General features: G+C 41.5%; 2 protein-coding genes across 6 annotated transcripts in view; both read left to right on the forward strand.

The window, feature by feature from the left end:
* The first annotated feature begins 525 nt into the window (after window positions 1-525).
* ifi30a (IFI30 lysosomal thiol reductase a) lies at window positions 526-5,384 on the forward strand. The gene is made up of 7 exons (XM_080906814.1): window positions 526-759; window positions 1,727-1,915; window positions 2,079-2,153; window positions 2,299-2,385; window positions 2,511-2,663; window positions 5,000-5,068; window positions 5,143-5,384. The coding sequence occupies exons 1-7, from the start codon at window positions 640-642 to the stop codon at window positions 5,206-5,208; spliced, it is 759 nt and encodes a 252-aa protein (XP_080762940.1). The 5' UTR covers window positions 526-639; the 3' UTR covers window positions 5,209-5,384.
* Window positions 5,385-8,000: 2,616 nt separating this feature from the next.
* pde4ca (phosphodiesterase 4C, cAMP-specific a) overlaps window positions 8,001-21,973 on the forward strand; it is a 52,794-nt gene continuing 38,821 nt past the window's right edge. For 2 of the 5 annotated variants that reach the window (XM_080906806.1, XM_080906805.1), the window contains exon 1: window positions 8,001-8,364. In XM_080906806.1, the coding sequence (XP_080762932.1) occupies window positions 8,015-8,364 (350 nt within the window). In that variant the 5' untranslated portion in view covers window positions 8,001-8,014. Of the gene's footprint in view, window positions 8,365-15,560; window positions 16,134-20,951; window positions 21,069-21,973 lie in introns of those variants that run through there. The other 3 variants (XM_080906807.1, XM_080906808.1, XM_080906810.1) reach the window with 3 other exon arrangements.

Raw genomic sequence — 21,973 nt, forward strand, 5'->3', positions numbered from 1 at the left:
AATAGACAGAAAACTTCCCCATTCATCTGTTGGAAAAAAAAAAACCCCTAACATATCTTAAGAGGGAACTTCTTAACCTTTACAGAACATGATAAGATTTAAAATTGAGATGTTGCATCGTCTTAAAATGCCCTTTTGAATCCTTATTGTAAAATAAACATTTTCCAGTATTAGGTTTTAATTGTAGAGATACAATTTATGTCACACAAGTTACGGGATGTTCTTAAATTATACCTTGAAACGCTTTGTGAATAAAATAAATAACTCAGATATATATGTATTTCCTTTTAAAAACGTGAGCTATTGTGCCTGTACACGACGTTATTTTTTTTATTGATAGACTTGAAATGTCCACGTAGTTAAATCATTGCGAACTTCACGAACTTCAGGATGTGTAAACTTACTACATACTAACATGCCAATCATATGACAGTTCTATTTCCTCAGAACAGCAGCAGAGACTTCGCTCTCTTTGGATAGATGTCTCCTAGTTACAAGTGACGCTTAAGACCACAGCCAATCAAAAAACAGCTAACCTGCACGAGGAAGCGCGGTCGAGTATTAAAGAGTGGACTCGCACAGTTGTTTGTGGGTCAGTGTTGTGGTGCTAGTGACAGTTATAAACAGTTGTAGGTAAGGATGAAGGCACTACTGCTGCTGTTTTTGGCTTTTGGGTACGTCGGCTCCTCCGTGTACTCCTCATGCTCCCAGTCGCCATTAAACTGGTGTTCATCTGTTGACTCGGCTGTTGAGTGCGGGGTAAGAACTTTATACATAACTTTTTATCAAGAGCTAATTTTGAATGGCTAGTTAGTGTCGACGACGTTAGCCACTTTCATAGGTAAGGCAATAGCTAAATAAAAGTTTCTATATTTATGAGAAAAAAAAACCCACTGAGAGAAAGCGTAGCAGCACCAATGAGTGCGTCGCTGTAATGTGATATGCGGTCAGTTTTCAGGTGAGTAAACTGACCTGACCGCAAATAATGGTTTCCTCTGATAAAGACTTCAAAATTATAGTCTGAATGTGGAGAGGTGAAACATTATCATGCACATGAAGTTAGCGGAGCCAGTCTCTTACAAAAATCAGAGTCATCCTTAAGCGTTGCCCTTGTCTTCATCTTTTAATGACGTCACGTGTGTTATTAAGTAATTATTTATAGCTAATGTTCGGTGTTAGCTAACAAGTACTCACTAAAACTCTGTAACCTTTTTTGTCTGTTAACTGGACTTCGAAAGAAACGGTTATTTTTAGGTTTTAAGGAAATAGGAAGTAAAACTTTCAAATACCAGTTCTTTGCCAGCTGTGCGGTCTTTACATGTACCACTAAGCAGCCAGTTTAGTTGGTCTTACCATAGTTGGCATACAGTGAATAAAAGATATAGTCATGTAAATGGTGATAGATTTATTAACAATATTACAATCACAATTATAATGCAATAAACAATATAAATATAATTCAAACTTTTAAAAACGATCGCTGCAACAACTTGATAGGTAATCTGTGTATGCTGTTTTTAAGTCATAAAAAAGGACCAGCTAATGCACATTTTCAACCTTTCTGTAGCATTTTCAGCTGAAATTGGCTTGATCACAAGTAATTACAACCACATGCTATTGATGAAAAGTCATAGTATAACTCTCACTGATGCTGAGCTTCCTCTGGAGTCTTGAACGTGGTGGCGTTTTGAAGAAGCTGACCTCCCTGTTTTGCTCTTTGCTGTAGGTTTTGAAGTCGTGCCTTCATTCCAACTACACAAAGTCCCAACAGACAGACGATCCCGTTGAGGTGGGGCTTTACTACGAGAGTCTGTGTCCTGGGTGCAGACAGTTTCTCGTTATGATGCTCTTCCCCACAGCGGTCCTCCTGAATGACATCATGGTTGTTAACCTGGTGCCTTTCGGCAATGCCCAGGTAAGCAGTCGGCTGAGCAGCTTGGTTGCAGACTGCGATTGTAAATCTACCTGTGCAAAGACATTTACGGTTAAAGGCAACCCAAGAGTTCTCATCACTATATCTGTCAAAAATTTAAAAAGATTTACCCAAGTACATCATTGGTAACTGTATTCCATTCCAGGAGGTCAAACAGGATGAAAAGTACGTCTTTACTTGCCAGCATGGAGAACAGGAGTGTCTGGGCAACATGATTGAGGTGACGTTGCACCCCAGACACACACCAACAACTCAAACTGCTGAATAATGTGTCATGTCTGGTGTCAAAAGCATCTTGCTGTGTTGCTTCAAAATGCTTAATTTTTTTAAAAGAATGAAATATTTGTTTTTTGTTTTTTCTCTAGACTTGTTTGATGAACATGTCCAAGATGGCTTTTCCAATCATTTTCTGTATGGAGTCCTCCTCTGATGTCATCAATTCAGCCAAAGCTGTAAGTGTGTGTGCGTGTTTGTTTGATTTATGCAGGCAATTGATTGGTCTAGACCACTTCAGTCCATGACTTTTTTTTTTTTCGGTCACTAATAAATTTCCGTTTACAACCATGTTTGGTTGTAGTGTACTGGAGTCTATGACCCCACTTTGAGCTGGGACAAAGTCATGAGCTGCGTCAATGGTCCTCAAGGAAACCAGCTGATGCATCAAAATGCCTTGGAGACGGCTGCCCTGAAACCTCCGCACCAGTACGTGCCCTGGATCACCATTAATGGGGTAAGACTTTACTGCAGTAACAGCCTATCCAGCAAATACCATGGTGTTCAGTTTTACTTATATAGTGCCAAATCGCAACAACAGTCACGTAAAGGCACTTTATCTCATAGGGTAAAGACCCTACGACGTAAGAGAACCCCAACAATCAGACAGCCTACAATGAGCAGCACTTGGTGACAGTGTAAAGGAAAAACTACCTTTTAACAGGAAAAAAACCCTCCTCCTCTGTGTTAGCTATCTGCCGCAACTAGGGATGGGTACCGGTGTCCGGTGCCATGATGGCACCGGTTCTGACATAAACGGTAGTAACCAGACCGAAAAGCAGCGCACATTTCGGTGCTTTATTTCGGTGCTTTTTTTTCCTGAGCTGTGATACACTTCTAGCCAATCATTTTATGTTTCCGAGGATAGTAGGCGGGGCCAGGTACGTACGTTCTGTTAGAGCAGAGCTACAGATTAAAAATGTCCAAGGCGAAGCGGTCAAAAGTCTGGCTGTACTTCACAGCAAAATATGCAAACTCAGCAGCCTGCAACAAGTGCTTTAAGCTGATACTGTGATACTGTCAAAGGAGGTAACACCAAGAATCCGATTAAACAGCTGGCGACGCATAGCGTTTTTTTTTAAAAGCCGAGAAATGCGCCGTATTTGATAGCTTGCTGCGAGACCTCACACCGTGCACGTCGGGTGGGTTGCCAGTTATCGGACCCGGAGCAACATCCCCCAAAAACCCGAAGAATAGAGTCCTGGCCCCTAGCCCTGCCAGTGTAGCAGAAATGATGACGGATGATGATGGCAGCAGCAGCCGTTCTTCTCTGCGTGAGTAGCTTCATGTTGGTCATGTGTAATTTACGTTGAGTAGGCTAACCACGTTATTACATTAATGCATGTAAGGTGAACTAGCAAACATCATCATAGCTACATGCGGCTGTCCTCTTGTTTGATGGCAGATACTCCCTTCACCCTGGCCAAAAAGGCTAAAATGACCAAAGAAAAAGTGGGAAACAGTTAAACATGAGAGGGTTTAAGTTTGTGTTTTTTCCATTGTTTAAGCACTGCTTCCAGCCAAGAGTGATGCCATATATGCCACATAGCTGCAGAAAAGGCTAACATTGTTATCTTTTTACAAAAAAAACAGCTGAACATGAGAGGTTTTTGGACAAAGTTTGTGTTCTCCATTCTTTAAGCACCGGTTTGAGCACCGTTTAAGCAACGGCACCGTTTCAAAAGTACCGATTTGGCACCGGTATCGGATAAAACCTAAACGATACCCATCCCTAGCCGCAACCAACTGGGGCATGAGCAGAAAGGAAAAGGGAGACAGGACACAATACAAACTATAGGAGAGAGAAGACAGAATTGAATGACATACAGCATGGAAGTGGACGTTTTTCCTTTACTCTATAAAAACATAATGAAGAGGTGAGAAACTGTAAGACATCAGACTGGAATGGAGAAAGTGATTTGAAATGATCCAGATCTGATGTTGACTCTGTCCTTCAAAAGAAGTGCTGTTACTTTTTCAGTGATGAGTTTGACACTTGATCTGCCTCAAAGCCCAAATCTGTTAGTGAAAGAAAGCTGGGACTGATACATGTAAAGCTGCCTCTTTTTCACGTGACATCATGCAGTACCCTAACATAAAAATGGAAGTTTTGTATAAAGCAAGTCACATGTGAATTGCAGGCACGCCCACGTAAGCCCCTCTTCTTTATTAGAGGCGTTAGTATTGGAATGTTAAACACACTTTTTGCTGTTAGGAGTTTTACTATGTACTGTACTTCCTGGACCAACTTAAGGTCTTCTTTTCGTATTTAGATTTCCAAAATCCATATGACAATAGGTGCATAGTAAGTGTGCCTCACCTGATTACAATTTTGCTAAGATCACATGACCCAAGCTTGACGGCAATCACATTTTTGGGGGATTCCTATGAAAAGCAAGTCAAATGCTAAATTCAGATCATCCACAATATAAGGTTATCAGGCTGCTCAGCTCTATCTGTTGCATTTGCCTGTCCCTTTTTGGAAATGGTCTCTCTCAGCCTTTGCACTTACCACCTTAGTCATTCACACCGGTCTTCCTTACAGTTATATGACATTGCTGTGACCTGCAATCACCTGCAAGTCATGCACCTAGCAATCTAACGAGGTCAATCAGATGATCTGTCTCTGACGGCCTCTTATTGCTGTTTTACATTCCAGTATCACCAGGTTTAAGACCTAAAGTGTACTGCTAAGTGTCTGTTGCCTTAATAAACCATTCAAACTGTGTAACTGAGGTATGAGAAGTTACTTATTTTTAAATGTTGGGAATATTAATTTTCATTGATTTGTAGGAGCATACAGACGACCTGCAGGACAAAGCCATGAATTCTCTCCTCTCTCTCGTCTGCAGCATGTACAAGGTACAGTCATCAATGTCTACTAGATATCTGCCTTGTAATTTACTTGAACTTAAGTTTTTGTTTTGTTTTTTCAGGGCACTAAGCCTGCGGCCTGCGGGGGGAGCCAGATGCACTACAAAACTTACTGCCAGAAAGTGTGAATGAGAAATTCTGCACATGCCTGTTTACTAGCCAGGTGTGGCCTCTAAACAAGAAACACTGAAGAATGTCATCAAAGATTTTCTTTTTCTTTTTGTGTTTTTGAACTTTGTTTCTAAGAATTTGATCACTTCACTTTTGTAATTCCAAAATATAAAAACACACGTTACCTTCTTAAGAGACTGTGTTGTCATTGAATTAATATCTATGGAAACCAAAAAATCATAAATGGCTTTTGTAGTACTTTGGTATTTGCCTTATTTAAAGTGTTTTTTGCTTAACTTTTTAAAAAACAGTTTAGATGGAGGTACACAAATTCACAAATCATCCAAAAAACACAAATCATCATTGGTTAGAGGTAATTAACACACACAGTAGGGTATTCATATCTTGTGGGGACAATGCTTTACCTAGCCCCTAACCATCGAAAATGAATGCCTAACCCTTGCCCTAAACCTAACCATAACCAATTGTTACACTGTGACTAAAACCACAGTCTCAGTCTCCAAATTCCCTTCAAACTTGTGAGAACCAGGATTTTGGTCCCCAAAAGGGCCGTTGGTCCCCACAAATATAGTAAGCTTACACACAGACACACACACACACAGACAGACACAGACAGTGTTGTCACAGTGCTGTATTAAAACTGATATTTTGAGTTTATTTACTAGATTCTTTGTCTTTGTAGTCTCCCACAGCGTCAGAGTAAGTGTTTAATGTAAATGGTAGGATAATAGGTAATCTAAAGCTCATGCCTAATGGCCTTGAAAACATGTGTCACAGTTGACCTTATACTTCACGTTCTGTTTGTTTTTTTTTAAACCTGAGTTAATGTGGGCTTAGCATCAGGAGGCACAGGTTCATTAAAGTTCACAAAATCTCCTGAATCTTTAACACAGACTCACCTACAGCTACAAATTTAAACCGTGTTCATGGAGTAAGAAAAAAAGCTTAAATGAGAAGATTTTAGGCAACCGCTTGATCAAACCCAGAGTTTTGCTGCACTGACCGGCAGGTCTGGATCTGCAAGGTCCACAGATTCTGCAGACAGACTCGCATGACTAATGGCATGCCACGCAGGCTGTTCCACCACCTCAATCTCTGTACCAGCATCTGCAGCCTCCACATACTTTCTGTTTTGGCGACTAATTGTCGTCATTTTCCAAAACATCGCTTTTGGGTCAAATCGGTTTACTACTACTACTACTAAGAAAGTTTGCTGTTTATCACCGATGTGATGACAGCTGAAAGTTTTGAAGAGGCGGGGAGACAGTTTGGTCTGTACTGAGTGACATCCCAGCTAAATGTTGGTGCCACAGACAGCTTCATATCTCATCTTAACTGTAGTTCCTGTATCCTCCTCGTTGGCATTTCCTTCTCATTTGTCTGGTTCCCAGTAGCTGAAAGTATGAGGAGAAATAACTCAAAAATTTTCAACTTCACAGAGGTAAGAGTAATAATTTCACGTTTAAGAAATTCGGCAACCTTTATTACGCTTGGCTTGGTTATTTCTTTCTTTATTTCATTTGCTTTCTTTTATGAACTCAAAAGAAAGTGAACTGGTTACACATTCGCAAAAACTAAATGGAAAGCTATGATGTGTGATTAATGTGGATTCTGTAATTGCACTGCTACGTGTTTTGTTTTCCTTTCTTGTTCCTGTTGCCAAATAGTTGTGGAAACTTTAATGGGAGCTTGTGTGTGAAAATAAGCAACAGCATTAAAGTGTAAAATTGTGTCATTAAGGAAGGAAATCATTTGGTGGCAAAGATAATGTGTTGCAGCATAGCTTTCTCTTGATCGATCCAACTCATAATCCATGAAGTTGACACATCGGCCCCTCTCGTGGTGATCTTGGATAGAAACGGTCAACAATAAAACTCCAGAGTCTGTTGACGTTTGTTTATGGAAAGGTGAAACTTCCAAGCAGAAGGAGAGATAGGGTCACGGGATACAGCGGCAAACAAGGACTCTTCTCTGTTTCCCCTCAACGCTGACGCTGAAACAGAGAAGCCCTGAGAGCGAAATCCCGAACACTGTCTCCCTGTAAGAACCGTCTATTGTGTCCAAGGTGATAGTGTGTTTGGTCTCAGGACCTGAAATCAGATAAACCTTCCAAAAATAATGCCCGAGTTGGCTTTTGTGAGGCTTGTCACATTTTTAGTAGCGTCATAAAAACAGCCCTGTGCATGGCTCACCTTTAGATCTCAACAGATGGTCTTTTTTTTTTTTTTTTTACTTCACAGAGACTTTTCAAGAAGCTCGGGAAATATAAAAACTTCTCCCTGCTGGCAAACATGCAGCTTTCCTTTATGTATGGTTTCTGTGATATCCCTGCTAAAATGCTGCTTCTGTATTGTTGCTCTGTCACCAGTTTGTGTAGTTCTTGTAATTATTGCAGGCCATAAACTATTAACAACAAAAAGGCAAATTTTCTCTGAACATCATTTTCATATTTCAAAGTAATAGCCCAGAAAGCTGCACATAAGCTAAATTATAGGATGAATGAGTGCCAAGTAGCTTTGAGCCAGGGTTTGCTGTTGAAAAGCACAGAGCTGCTGATTTTTGTGATGCATAGCAATCAATCTTGTTAGCGCCACAGCACATGCACATGCACATCCCTTTCATTTCAGTAAGAAAGCTGACATGCAAAGCATATGAAAGAAAATCGAGTTAACCAAGCAGTTTCCATTTCATAAAAATCTCCTTTCTTGTCTGCAGTTCACTCCAAACCTTTGAGTTCAGTGCAAAAAAGTGAACAAGTTAAAAAGCTGGCCCCCCTTTTTGTCTCCAATCTAGTCTTTATGAATGCAGATTTATCCCGTCTTTATACCATCACACTCTTCTTTTTCTAGCTTACAGTTAGACATGTATGCATATATCATCTCAGTAAAAAAACAAATCGCCTGCCTTTTATCTGCCTTACAGAGACAGTGGGATTCCTTAGACCAAACCTCCTCTGTAGAGCCTCTCCAGGACTGTGATATCAGATGGGCTGTGAAGAGGCTCTTCTCGGGAAACCTGCAGCTGCCCAAGCTTTCCTGCAGATCTTCTGCTCAGGATGGCCCTCCGCCCGTCGCCCCATTGGGCCCTGCGACCTACAGGATCAAACACTCGAGAAGTTACGGGACTCTGACCAGCTGCATGTCCAGAGGCCTGTAAGTCACTGATGTTGAACATGTTTAGTGGCATTTTGCTAATGAATTTAAATGTGCATACCAAAACATCACACATCCTGCTTCAAAAGCATGTTTGGGAACACATGATACTTCAGGTATCTCACACATGTTAAATTCATTCTTTAAATATCCTCTGATTTCCTCTAGAAAGAACAGCTCTGGAGTTTAAGTGTTCCCAAAACCAGCGCTCTGTGTGGAAAGGAGTTAATTTTTTCCTAGTTTCCCAACAGCTGGGCCCCTTCTCAAGCTTAATGATTAAAATTATATGTGTTCAGTGTGAAACCAGCCCCTGTGAAGCAAGCTGTGGTCTTGTAAATCAACACAGATTAAGGAGTACTTAATGATCATCTGTTTTTAGGCGGGGCGGGGGGTAATTGTTTATTTAGGTTGAAAAAAGCTGAGTTGCTTCTCGAGCATATGATTGAACAAAGTGTCCCGCTTAAGGCGTTGCGCTCGCCTCTGTCACACTGCTGAACAATTATCGCCATAAAAGATCAGACAAACAAGGCTCTTATTATTGTTTTCACAACAACATTCAAGCTGCTTCAGCAATACATCTGTAGCAATTTCGGCCTCTCTAAACTTCGTGTGTGGGTGTGTACGTGTCTGCGTGTGCTGGCGTCTGTGAACGTGTGTGTACGTGTACCATCATTACGTCTCTTTTTCCACCTGTTGATGGAATCCGGAGACATCTGTTTGATATTGTTATTAGTTACAGTGAACCTCACAGGTGAACCCCTGTTGGCTTCTTCTTTGTCATGTGATTCATTGTTGAGTAGCACCTCTGCAAACACTGGATAAACTGAGAGTGATGTGGTGTTTTGTTCTTTTGCATTGCTCTTTATACGCTCACTGGCCACTTTATTAAGTACACCTATACAACTTCATGAAATATCCAATCAACCAGTGACATGGCTGCAACTCTGTGCGTTTGGCCATTTAGAAATGATTGAGACGACCTGCTAAAATTCAAAATGAGCTTCAGAATGGGGAAGAAAGGTGATTTAACCAACTTTGAACGTCGCTTAGAGTTTGGTGCCAGACGGGCTAGTCTGAGGATTTCACAAACTGCTGATCTGCTAGGATTTTAGCCACACAGTCACCTCTAAGGTTTATAGAGAAGAGTCTGAAAATGAGAAACTACCTTGAAAGTTTATTATTTGGTTGGCTGTAGGTGGTGGTGGTTCAATGCCTGACTGCTCCAGTCTCCATGCCTAGGCATCCTTAGGCAAGATACTAACCCCAAGTTGCTCTACGATTCATCCATCAGAGAATGAATGTGTGTGAATGTTAGATAGAAAGCACTTGAGCAGAGAAAAAAGAGCTTGCGTGAATGGGTGTGAATGGGTATGAGGCATGTATAAAGTGCTTTGAGTGCTCGGGTAGATTAGAAAAGCACTATATAAGAACCAGTCCATCTACCATTAATGAAGTAGATGTGCCACAGCAGCATAAGAGCACAGTGGTGTTCTTGTTATATAAGAACAAGATTTGCTCGGGCTTTCCAAAATTGGATAGCAGACGTGCCGAGACATTCTGAGGATATGGTCAGAATTTGGTGTAAACAGCTTGAAGGCATGGATCCATCCAGCCTTGTATCAATGATTCAGGCTGGTTTTAGTGTATTCTAGAATTTTAGAAATTGATTTTGGAATCTGTTTAAAAACAGTGGGATACATGGAGGGTCTTTAAAAGAGATGGATGATACCAGCTGTTTAAAAGTAAGAGTGACTGACTGATAATTGAGAGAAACCCAGGGGAAATGACAGGTAGAGTCTCTTGAAGAAATTTGGGAGAAATAGTGTCAACTGGGCAGAAAGAAGTGCACATATTAGAAACTATATCAAGGAGATCATTCCATCCATTCCTTTTTCTTTCAGGTAATTCATTTCAGGGTCGTGGGGGGCTGGAGCCTATCCCAGCTGCCATAGGCTTCAGTAGATAGGCATAAGTAGATGACTACACTTGGACAAGGTGATAGGATCCAATCGTGAACTGTGACCTGATACCATAGATCTTACTAGCAATAAATAATAAAATAATAATAAAAAAAAATTGACACTCAACGGAGCCAGTGAAGTCGGACGTTTTTTCAGTTGAGCGTGGTTAATAAGTTCTTCATGTGAATAAAGTGAAAAGGGAGATCTTTGTTTTCCCATCTCTTTTCAGCTTTTTTGTGCTCTCTTCTATCCTGATGAATATAATCATTGATCCAAAGAGGAGGGATTACTCTGGACTTTTCAGAGGCTCTATTATCAGGATCTGATGTACACAGACTACTGAAAGTTAAGTGAGTCCCTGATATTTGAAGACAGCTGCAATGTTGAGATGGAGATATAAGAGAACAGAGCTGGGAACGTTGCTGCCAAGTTCTCATTGGGTGAATCCCATAGGCATTCAACCTATTGATTTCCTGTTTCTTGAGAGCAGGCGCAGGTTCGTATCCTACCCGTGGCGGTTGTCGCATGTCTTCCCTGCTCTCGCTCCCTCTGCTTTCTTGACACTTTTTAGTGTACCCTTTCAAATAAAGCCATCTTCATCACACAGTTCAGCTTCTTCACCTCTTTTCAGCAAATTGTTCCGCTTCTTCAGCTGTTTTCGGAAGACGATTTTCACTATATGGCATTTACTCGGCATTTTCGCAGGAAATGCAACTTTTGTGAGACAGTATAGCTCACTAGAAATCTAGAAGGGAACACAAACATGTTCAGTGTTGCTGAAAAGTAGCCAACAAAATTGGAAAATGTATTATTGTAATGGCAACGAGGACAGCAGGTTATTGGGGTCGGATGTGGCTCTGGAGGTGAAATGATTCATTCATTAATCCCTGGCTTCTTCTGTTGGCATGTCAATTCGTCCTTTTCATGCCGAACCACAAAAAACTCTCCACTTAATGCAGTGTATCCATCTCTCTCTCTTTCTCTGTGTACATGTGTGCGTGTGTTTGTGTGATAGGAATAGCGATGTATGTACTGAGTAGAAAAAGTACTTTATGATGTTTGCATGTGGATCGATGAGTGGCCTATCATGCGAAACACTTTCAGTGGTCAATAAGAGCACTACATAAATGCATTCTGTGGGTCATCTCCGGTAACAGTTCTCAGTATTACAGTCACATTTGGATACAATTGATTGCAGCACGAGACTTTGCAAGCTGGAAAAGATACTCATTGTTTTCTGGTAAATTGAAGTCTTTTGACACATATTATGCAACTATAAAAGGTCATAAGTTGTTGTTTTTTTTACTTTATAGCATGCTCTGCTGCAACAACACACACTGTGTTTCATGTGCTTGTGTAACTGTCAACTGATCAAACACGACCTTTTCATGTAGGAGGTCAGGTCAGCTTATAGTCAGTCTTAGGCCATAACACGTCCCATCAAAGGTGCTCTCCTTCACTGTGAACTTCTCACCACTTCTTGACTCACTCTCCTGCAGACCCTACCAATGCGCTGCAATCCCCACCCAGCGGGTAGAGCCTGGGGAAGTTGCACACAGTTGCTGCACACTCTCCTGCCAAAGACACTCTTTCAAAAGAGAATCTTAATGTCAAGATTGATACTTCCTGGTTAAGTAGCTTTAACTGCTTTTTCACTGACAGATATTTTATTCACAATTGAACAATATGGCAAATATGTAAATTGAGAAGCTGTACTGCTGTTAACAAAAATATTAGCTCATTTTGGAATTTCATTCCAACAGCACATCTAAAAACATGGGAACGAGGGCAACAATCGGGTGGAGAAAAATTTTACAGCTAATGAGGTTAACTGGCAGCAGGTCAGTGACATGATTGGGTTTAAAAAGTGCATCCTAGAGAGGCAGAGGTTCACCAAGCTGCAAAAAACTGTGTCTACAAATTGTGGAACAGCTGCAGAATCATGATCGTCAGCGTAAAATGGCAAAGACTTTGAATATCTCATCATCTGCAGTACATAATGTCCTCAAAAGATTCAGAAAATTGTTAGAAATCTCTTTGTGCAGGTGAAAAGACTGAAAATCAATATTAGATGGCTATGATCTTTTGGCCCTCGGGCAGCACTGCATTAAAAACAGGAACGATTCTGTCATGGAACTGTGAGCACAGTTCACTGTGCCATCCGCAAATGCAGGTTAAAGCTCTATCATGAAGAGAAGAAGCCGTAATTGGACACGATCCACGAACGCTGCTGTGTTCTCTGAGCCGACGCTCGTTTAAAATGGACTGAAACAAAGTGAAAAACTGTTCTGTTCTCTGTACATCTATTACATCTGCATGACTTTGTATTTGCTGAACTAACCTGTCTTTAGTCCAGACCTTTCACCAACTGAAAACATTTACAGCATAAATAAGTGAAAACTTCAACAAAGAAGAGCCAGGACTGATGAGCAGCTAGAATCATATATCAGACAAGAATGAGACAACAAAAGACCAGCAGCTGGTCTCCTCAGTTCCCAGATGTTTAAAAGAAGATGGGAATGGTGCACAGTGGTAAACATCGCCCTGTCCCAACTGTTTTTAAACATGTCGCTGCCATCAAATTCAAACATTTGATGCGCTTTCTGTGTTCTGTTAATACCTGTTTATGATATTTGCAAATCATTTCGTTCTCCTTTTATTTACATTTTACGCAGCATCCCACCTTTTTCAGCATTGGGTTTGGAAAAACACTATCCTGCCAGCCTCTTTATGCACGTACGGGGCCCTAAAATGCAGAAAAAAACCTTCAGATGCACTATAAACATCACATCTAGATTTATACTAACGGATTACTGCTATAACGCAGCACATAAAAAATAGGTGCAAGTACTGTGATGTTTCACTTTTATTTACTTCATAAATGTTTATATGACAGCAGGTATAAAGTAGCACGGCTACAAACATGACAGCAGGGATATCGAAGGACTAGAAAGCCTTTCATTATGTTCCCTTTCTATGAAGAGAGCCATGTGCTCTCCTGTTTACCAGTTGGTAGTGCAGTTTTGATGGGATGCCAGAGAAAGTGTTTATAGAGAAGTCTCAGGATGCTTTATAGCTGACAATGCTGCAAATCTTAGGATAACCTTTTCCTTTTCTACATCATATACATCAAATTTGCATTAAATGACTCCAGAACGGACCTCAGCAGCTTGGAAGGGATGCGGCTTTTTATGAAACATCTGAGGAAGAATGTTCTCAAAAGACAAACCATTTCCTACCCGGAATAAAGCAGATGGTTTACAAACAAAGTGGATCTGGTGTGAGCCTTTTCTCCAAGTGTGTCATACTCGATGTCTGAAAGTGTCTGATGCACGCTTCCTGCTGGCAGCTGAGGCCTGAAAACCTGGAATTACAACATCACTCTGAAAGAGAAGGTTGTAAGCATGCTCTGTCCACAGCAGATGGGATCTCCAGATGGATGTTTGGAGACAGTGAGTCAGCGTAATGTTTTCTATGAGCCCTGTTTTTTCTGGGGTTTTTTTGTTCTTACTGTCTTTGGCATGCTTCATTGCGGGATAAACTTTCGGGTGAATCTCGTATCGAGAAACAAGCAGAAAGCCTTTTTCCAAACTAACAGTCATCCCATTCCAGACACTACTCAGTCTCAGTTATCATAGAAGCAGTCACATGAGAGGCTGCGAGTCTGAGCCACTCTTGAAAAGTTGTAAGCAAACTTTATGCTGACAGAAGCATCCAGCTGATGGTGCTGTCTCGATGTCTGATTCTGTAAAAAGGGGAACATCTCGAAACACACGAATGGCCTCAGTGTGAGGAACTCCACTCCAGATGTGCCTCAGGAATACTTAAATCTGAATCTGATTGGGCACTGGGTAGCTCTTAAGCCTCTGTGGCTCTGAGAGTTGATGACAACGATAACAGGCCCATAATTTGACTTTATTCATCTATTCATTTTGCTCTCATGATTGCACATCTCCAAGTGATATAGTATTATTTCCATATTCCTCACAGTCCTCTTGGCTCCGGCTGGCTGTGCTGTAGCTCCGTCCACTTGCAGAAATGCCAGAAATGTTTTGTTTCCGTGCTCGCTGATATCGTCGCTCTGAAAAAAACGAAACCTTAAGATGCCAGACAAATCGTGTTTGTGCTTTAGTCTGCTGCTGCTTGCCTGGTTCCAGTGACTGCTTAAAAAACATGTTTCTTTGGATGTTAAATGTTAACTAACTTTGGCTGGAGTGTGCTGAACATACAGGTACAGAGTTAATAAAGGGGAGCCTGAAGGTCGGGTTAATGAGCGAAGTGAGAGTGAACCGAGACAAAATGACAGTAAAACACATTCTGAGATGAGCTGCAAAAGATTATTTGTCTCATTTCTAGATATAAGGATGGATAAGCAGAAATGACAGCACCAAATTTAATGCAGTGCAGTGCTAATGAGTGTATGCACACACACACACATGCACACACACACAAAAGCTCTCAAGCAAACAATTCTTATTTCCTGCTTTCCCTAAACAGCTGTTGGTCATAGGTTCAGTCCTGTGTCAGATGTTCCAGCTCCCTAGGTTATTTTAGTTACTCTAGACAGCGCCGGTGTTTAGTTATGAGTCCTTAATCACAGGAGGACCTTTTCTCACTCTCCGGCAATAAACAGAGAGATTGGGTGAGGGAGAAGATGTTGTTGCCTCTGGTCACAGATAGAGAGTGCCATCGTGACAGCACCCATGCTCTCTATAGCTTTTATCTACCTCTGCTTTTTATAGTCAGAGGCACTTCATGTGATTCTTCCTGGTGCGCTCAGAGCATGTGAAAGGCAAAGAAGCTGTCTCTGAGGAAATAGGCAACTTCACAACAGATAGCACCTCAGGGAGTGCAGGTGGGGGGAGGGGGGGGAGCCTGAGTATGCAAACTTGGGAGTGAGAGTAAGTAAGGTGAGCTCGAAGGCCAAGCCAGGCGACGGCTTAATGTTTATACACAGGCGGAATTTGGAAAGGAAGTAATTATGAAGCACAGTTTGAAGTTGATGAACAATATGTTCCTTAGGATTGCAAGGGAGAGAAGAGGGGGGAAGTAGAGGGATGGAAAGAGGGATAGAGGAGCAGAAGGAGGTAATCTGTCATGCTTCCACTCCCTGTAAATCAGACGTCCATATTTAGTTGGAAAGAGGGAAGGCCTCACAGTAATGTAAACAAAGCCTGGGGGAGGGAAGAAGGCAGGGAGAGTTTATCATCAACACTAATGTTTGAACGGCTAGCACGGCAGTCAGCATGGTCTTTAGGAAGAGACAACAGACAACGGAGCTGATAGAGCACAACTGAAGGTAGAGAGGTAGCTTTTGATTTTCTGAGCAGTCTTGTCTAGTCCATTTTAGATTTCAAAAACAGGTTTTTATTCTTGAGATCTCTGAGAGAATTTTGGAGCAATGATGAGCAGGACCAGATCCTCACCCGTCTCATATGTCATGTCACACAAAAGTCTTTAAACAAACCTGACAACAACATTTTTCAAAGGGAGAGCGAGCAAAGAGGGAGCGATCGCTTGACCACTGACCATCTATCTATTCATCATGAACGACCTGTGCTCCGAGAGCTCCGAGGAAGAACAATCTGAAGTCGATGAGACCCCCCGGGAACAAAAGCTGTCCCGGCTTCCCGTGATTCAGCTCATGTCCAGGACCGTAGGGGGTTCCACGGGAGGATCTCCAAAGGTTTCACCCAAGGATTCGCCGCGCGGGTCTCCTCGAAATTCCCCGCTGCTCTTCAGGAAGCTGCTGATGAACCGCAGCATCAACCTCCAGAGGCGCCGCTTCACCCTGGCCCACACCCCCAGGTAGAGTTTATGACTGCAGCCAAGATGATATAGATGACAGCTGTTGCACTTTGCATTATTCTCACTCAAAATAATGTAAAAAAAAAAGGTTATTTTTCGCAGATTTTGAAGATGTGTTAATGTTATGCAAGTTCTGCTCCAAATCCACCAACTAGGATTCTTATCATTCAAAAGCCATCTATTCTTATCGAATGTTCACATTTAGCACATCATTTAGACATGGATGATGCATATGGAGGGGGGTGGGGGGCTATGTAAGGGTTGTTTGGTGCTCTTTGCTGTTCCTTTTGGTATTTGGTAAAGAACAGCAGCCTTATGGCCAATCTTTACTCCACTTGGTTGGAGATGTTGATGCGTTCAAGTGTATTTTTGTCCAAGTGTTTCACACCACAAAAATGGTTGCCCTGAAGCTTATCTTATTAAAGTAAGACTGACCACAAGATGTTCTTATATTCATGCCTTTCAGTCATGCCTGCTCTCCTCTGCCAGGATAAAACTAGCCTTTTTTTTTTGGTAAGAAAGATCTAATACAAATTTTGTTCTCATGATGTGCATTTTTTTTTAAAGTTTCATTTCCATAAATAGACCTGCCCTTATTTACTGACTGCACATAGGTGCGTGGTTCCTGCTTGTGTTTAGCTTTTTCTTCTTTCTATGAAATCTGCTAATTATAGAATTCATTCACAGCAAAGCTGCTGATGAGCATTGAGTTTATAATAAGAGACGCTTTTCCAAACCCGCTGTCAGCTTTAGTGCTGAATTACCAGGAGTGTTTTTCCTAAGCTTTGTTCACCTTTTGCTTTCCATCATGTCAGTAAACACAGCTCAGCGACATCCTTGTTGTCACAGGATCAGCAGTTTGTTGTTCCACTTGTTAAGGACACGCTTCAATCTTTCAACAATGTCTTCTTGTTTAACAGCCGCACTTTTTAATCGCTGCACTCGCTGCGAAAGCACGCCTCAAACAACTGGATATTTCCTGCCGAGTTTCAAACACCTTAAATTTATTCTTCCGTTGCAGCGGTCATAAATCTCTTTGGAAACAACGCAGCAGTCTCTCTATCAGGCAGCGCTGCTCTGGTACCTGTTGATAGCTTTAGTTTTATGATCCGTTATTGAATCACGTCAGGCTCATGATTTTATTCTTTTCAGTGCAATTTAAACATTTACCTAGTCCCCCAATTAGATTGCATTTGACCATAACTTCTTGAGATAGGGAGAATAAACAGGACTCAGGCGGGACTGTGTATTTCTCTTCCCTCACACCTGTTGGTGTCCTCAAAAGAAGAGCCTGTTGTGGAAAATTGTAAAGCACTTTAAAAAGCAAATGTCTCCAGTGTGTACTCTGAGCATATAAACACTCAGATGTAGGCACCATGCAAATCGGCGCTGTTGCACGGTGTCTCCAGCTTGTTGCACTGATGTCAGGCACATCCACCTCAGTGAAATCAGATTAAAAGCTCGAGAGAAACTCTAGCTGGTGCTGTAAATTCCTGCCTTACTTTTATTGGCAGGAGCATTCCTACGAGAGCTGGGTGCCCCGTAGGAAATCTAAACATGCAGCATTTAAACGGTGGTGTATTTGACATTGGTGGATATGTTTCTATTTCAGAGTTTATTGTAAACTGTTTAATTGAGCTCGGGGTGTCTGTTAAAAATCTAAATATTAGAGGAAAAGAAGTCAAGTGGACTTCAAGGCTCAGTCTTGATTGTCAGATATCTGGAGGGCAGCGCAGATACTCAACATGTCAGGCTTTGTTTTACACAGCTCTGAGGCCAGGCCATTGAGGAAGTTTCCGCCTGCAGTGTCACAGCTCAAATAAATGGATGGACATGAGTTATTGCAGGATGACTGGCAAGCAGGAAGAATTAAACAAACTGGGGGTCCGGCGGAAAATTAATGTCGCAGGCCGCTCAAATATAGAACGTGCGCGCAAATTTATTTTCACTTTGTGTCTAAGTTGATGAAGTCTCTTTTTCCCCTTCAGAGACACCGAGTCAAAAGGATTTTTTTCCATGAAAAACTTTTAAACATTCAATAAACTTTTTTTTCAAGCCAGCTCTGTGATGACAGGTTTTTTTTTTCCATTCAGTGTTTCAGTCACGTTATATTAATGGAAATAAAAACTGTCCAGAAAACACGCAAATTGTTGCTTTATTTATTGGATGTATTCATTTCTCGAGCAGGAGTTTTTAAAATAAATAAAGCAGCGTTATCACTTGCAACTAAAGTGGTTTCAGTTTGCAGATCGTCGACTGTATTTCTTTTTAGAGAAGTGGCTGTGTAGACAGGTGACAAATTAAAGGGGAAAAAACCAACAAACTAAATCCTAGCAAGGTGTTGTGCCACCATGATCTGCAAGAGCACTGTTCAAGTCTCTGGAACTGATCCCTCCTTCGGTGCTTTGTTTTGATGATAATACTGGAAAGCTTTGAACTTTCCCACAGGTGCTAAACTGCACAGATCCGGTGTGAAGGGAAAAGGATGTGATTGTTTTCATGCTCAATAAACCGTTCAGGGATCCCTCAAGCCCTGCAGATGAGAGCACTTTCATCATGGAAGAGATTACTCCTCTCAGAATACACATTTTCATTTGTCCCCCATTTATAGGTGATGATCCTGACTTATTTCTTTCAATTTGAGCCACTGAAGTAATAATCCTGGGTCACTACTTCCATTAAAACATGGGTACATTGTTTATTTAAACCTTGAGCTTCTGCATATGGGTCATCTGCTCAACCCAGTGAGCTGCGCTCGCAGCCTCGACAGAGGTGTATGTTAAAATAGCAGAAGAAAAACGTGTGGCGACGCTGAGGATCCTCAACATGCATTTCCCCTTCTCTTCCACTAGAGGACATTAAGTTGTGAGATGCGGGCAGAGAGCCTCTCCGGAGGATGCATTTGTGTTTCTCTGATGGATCTGAGTCGGGGAAAGAGACATTTCCTTTGCTGGAGTTCGACTCTGTGGGGACTCAAATATTTTTAGGGGGGAAATGAGATGAAAAATGTTTTTCTAGCCTGATGCTGTTGAGAAATGTTGTTACTGGATCAGAGAAATTTTCTTTTCTTTCTTTCCTTTCAGTCTTGGACTGATAAGTATTAAGAGTAATGGATGGATTACAAACAGTCTTAAGTTTATCGATGTTCCAGCAGAAGGTTTAGCAGCCTGTAGTTGTTTAAGTTTTGCATTTTGATTGTTTCTTTGTTTCTGAGAATTCTTCACTTCCAAGTCGCTTCTTAATTAATTAGTTATTGGAGTAATGACCCCAAAACTGTTTTCCTTCTCATTAGGAAATATTTCCTCTTTTACTAGAAAACTTCTCTGAAATATTTCCACAATTACATGTTTCACTGTACCCCCCCCCCCCCCCCCCCAAAATAAATAAATAAAATGAAATAAATAAAAAAAGATGGACTTATATTTATGATTTTAAAATCATAAAAGCTCAATATTGGAAAAGGAAACCCAATTTTTAGTTGTTGTTTTTTTTTTCACCAAAAGAAAAATGATGCACTCTTAAAATTCTTCTTTTTCACTTTAAAACATAAAAAAAAATAAATTTTTAACACAAAGTACCTTTAATATTAGTCCACTTTCACAGGCAGTGACCATCATTGTCCACACCCTCTCTCTTTGTGCAAGTTGCTCTCACTCACTCTCTCCCTCTTTACCACACAGCACCCTACCCACCTCTCTCTCTCTCCCTCCCTCTCTCCCTCTCTCTCCCTCTCTCAGTGGAGACAGTGTTGTTGTTTGTTGTTTTAAGCCCCGGTTTGGTCCCACCACTCTCAGGAGAGAAGAGAAGAGAGAGCAGAAGTCTGTTATGGCCCGCTGACTGGGACTACATGGGACAGCCCACTCCAGGGAGCATCTGATGGGATTATAACACTGTTTCCAGCTTTTTTTCTTTCTTCCTCCTGCTCAGAATAACTCTACTCATTCTGTTGGTAGTCCACTTTCACAGAGGCAAAACTGTGTTGAGGTTGTCGGACCTGACTTTTAAAGATAAAGAATACCTGGAGGTTGTTGGTGAGGAATTCGGCTTTGACAGTTAGAAGCTCACTTGGACGAATTCAAGCTTGGTGTTTCCTATTTAGGAGTATGAAAGAGAGAGAGAAAAAAATACAAGAGAAGCGTTTATCTTGGCACATCTGTGGTGAGCCGAAAGGAGAACCAGTGAGGAATTAGTCCCAGATGAGCACTGACAGCTGACACCATCCTCAGTTTCATTAGATTTGTTTCGGCCCCATACTTTCACATACAGTGAGGCGATATGCTAACTCGCTGTGCGATAGGTCTTTAACAGCCAAGACTCTTTGCCTTTTTAGGCTGTTCACGTGCACACACTCTGAGTTGAACCTTTCTGATTTTCCTTCCAAACAAATGGACATATCCGTACAGCTGGGACCCAAACCAGAACAGCCAGTCAGTTTTTTCTTTCTTATGCACTTTGGTTCATGGATTTTGCACTGAGGTGGAAGTGAATCATTTCTAACAATTAGGTTTTATGTGATAAACGCAGACTCAACAGGCCTGGCTTATTGTTGCTCTCACTCCCATTCTTGCTCCTGTCAGGTGCAGCTGATGAGTTTTGCTGTTTTGCATGTTGCAGTTGTTTTGCATTCGTCCTTCTTGGATCTGTTTTTCCTGCTCCGTCCCGTCAAGGGAACCTGCCTCCTGATGCCATAACTTGTGACGGCAGTCGACATAAAGGAATTTGTGCAGACTCTCTTTCTGATTCCAGACAGTATGGGGGCTTTGCTCGAACGGCAGAAGTTATTTTTCTTTATTGACGCAGAAGCTGGTGCTTTGACGATTCTCTAAACTCAGGCAAACTTTTTTTTGAACCCGCCAATAAAATGATGAATAAGGATTCTCGCTTTTCAAGGAAGATGCACAGCAACTTCTCCACCCGCAGGCACTCATGCATTGGGTATGTATCCAGTTGTGCGTCAGGGGTACTGTGATTGCGATGATCTTTAGTGATGGGCAGTGTAGGCAACACGAGTTTGCAGACATTCAGGAAATATTGGAAGCTGGCTTGTTTCTGTTTCTGGCTGTATATAAATATAAAACACAAGCTGATGGGAAACAATTAGACACCTCGTCTCTGTCATCGCATCATATCGAGTTGATCATCTGCTCATTCTTTGTTGTGTATTTTTTCCAGTAGTTGCCATAGTTCATGCTTTAAGGTAAAATGTATTTGACTCAGTGCATGTAATGCTGAATCTGCACCTGTGTGCTGTTTAAAACTCTGGATTAACTTAAATCCAGTCTAATGCCCGTTAAAACTAACGCAAGTGGTTGTGTGTGTGCCAGAGCCAGGGGCTGTTGCTGTTGGGGTGCAGGCCTTGGGTGGCATGCTGGATCAATGTCTATGTTCTCTGACGTCTCTCTTTGTCGTGGGACTCAAGCCAAGCTGTGCTGTCTGCGTTAGGCACGGTATCATCATCATGTGGTGCAGGACTTTTATGTTTTATAAGAGCAATGTCCATACGAGTGGCAGATGTGGGAGACAACATCTGTGTTTTTATGTAGTCCTTTAAATAATCTGTCAAATCTTACAGTACAATCGTGATAACTTACTGGGGAGACTGATGACGTGAACACCCGGCGTAATTGGAGATGTGCGTAATCAGGAAAAATGTCTGATCTACTAAATCTGTGAAAAAGACCACGGAGGACACTTTGTTTCAATTTACAGACATAAAAAAACAAAAGAAAACAAAACAGAGATTTTAAATTGTTAAAATAAGAACTTTGATGCACACCGTGGGGAACCTGGGGACCTAAATGACTCCAGATGTAGTGGGGAGGGTTAATCTTCTTACTAAA

The sequence above is a fragment of the Rhamphochromis sp. 'chilingali' genome (genome assembly GCF_963969265.1).
Source record: "Rhamphochromis sp. 'chilingali' genome assembly, chromosome: 16".
NCBI classification, from domain to species: domain Eukaryota; kingdom Metazoa; phylum Chordata; class Actinopteri; order Cichliformes; family Cichlidae; genus Rhamphochromis; species Rhamphochromis sp. 'chilingali'.

Coding starts and splice junctions, on each gene's coding strand:
- ifi30a (XM_080906814.1), top strand. CDS start 640: ATGAAGGCACTACTGCTGCTGTTTTTGGCTTTTGGGTACGTCGGCTCC. Junction 2,154..2,298: donor GTCTGGGCAACATGATTGAG/GTGACGTTGCAC, acceptor TTTTTTCTCTAG/ACTTGTTTGATGAACATGTC. Junction 5,069..5,142: donor TCGTCTGCAGCATGTACAAG/GTACAGTCATCA, acceptor TTGTTTTTTCAG/GGCACTAAGCCTGCGGCCTG.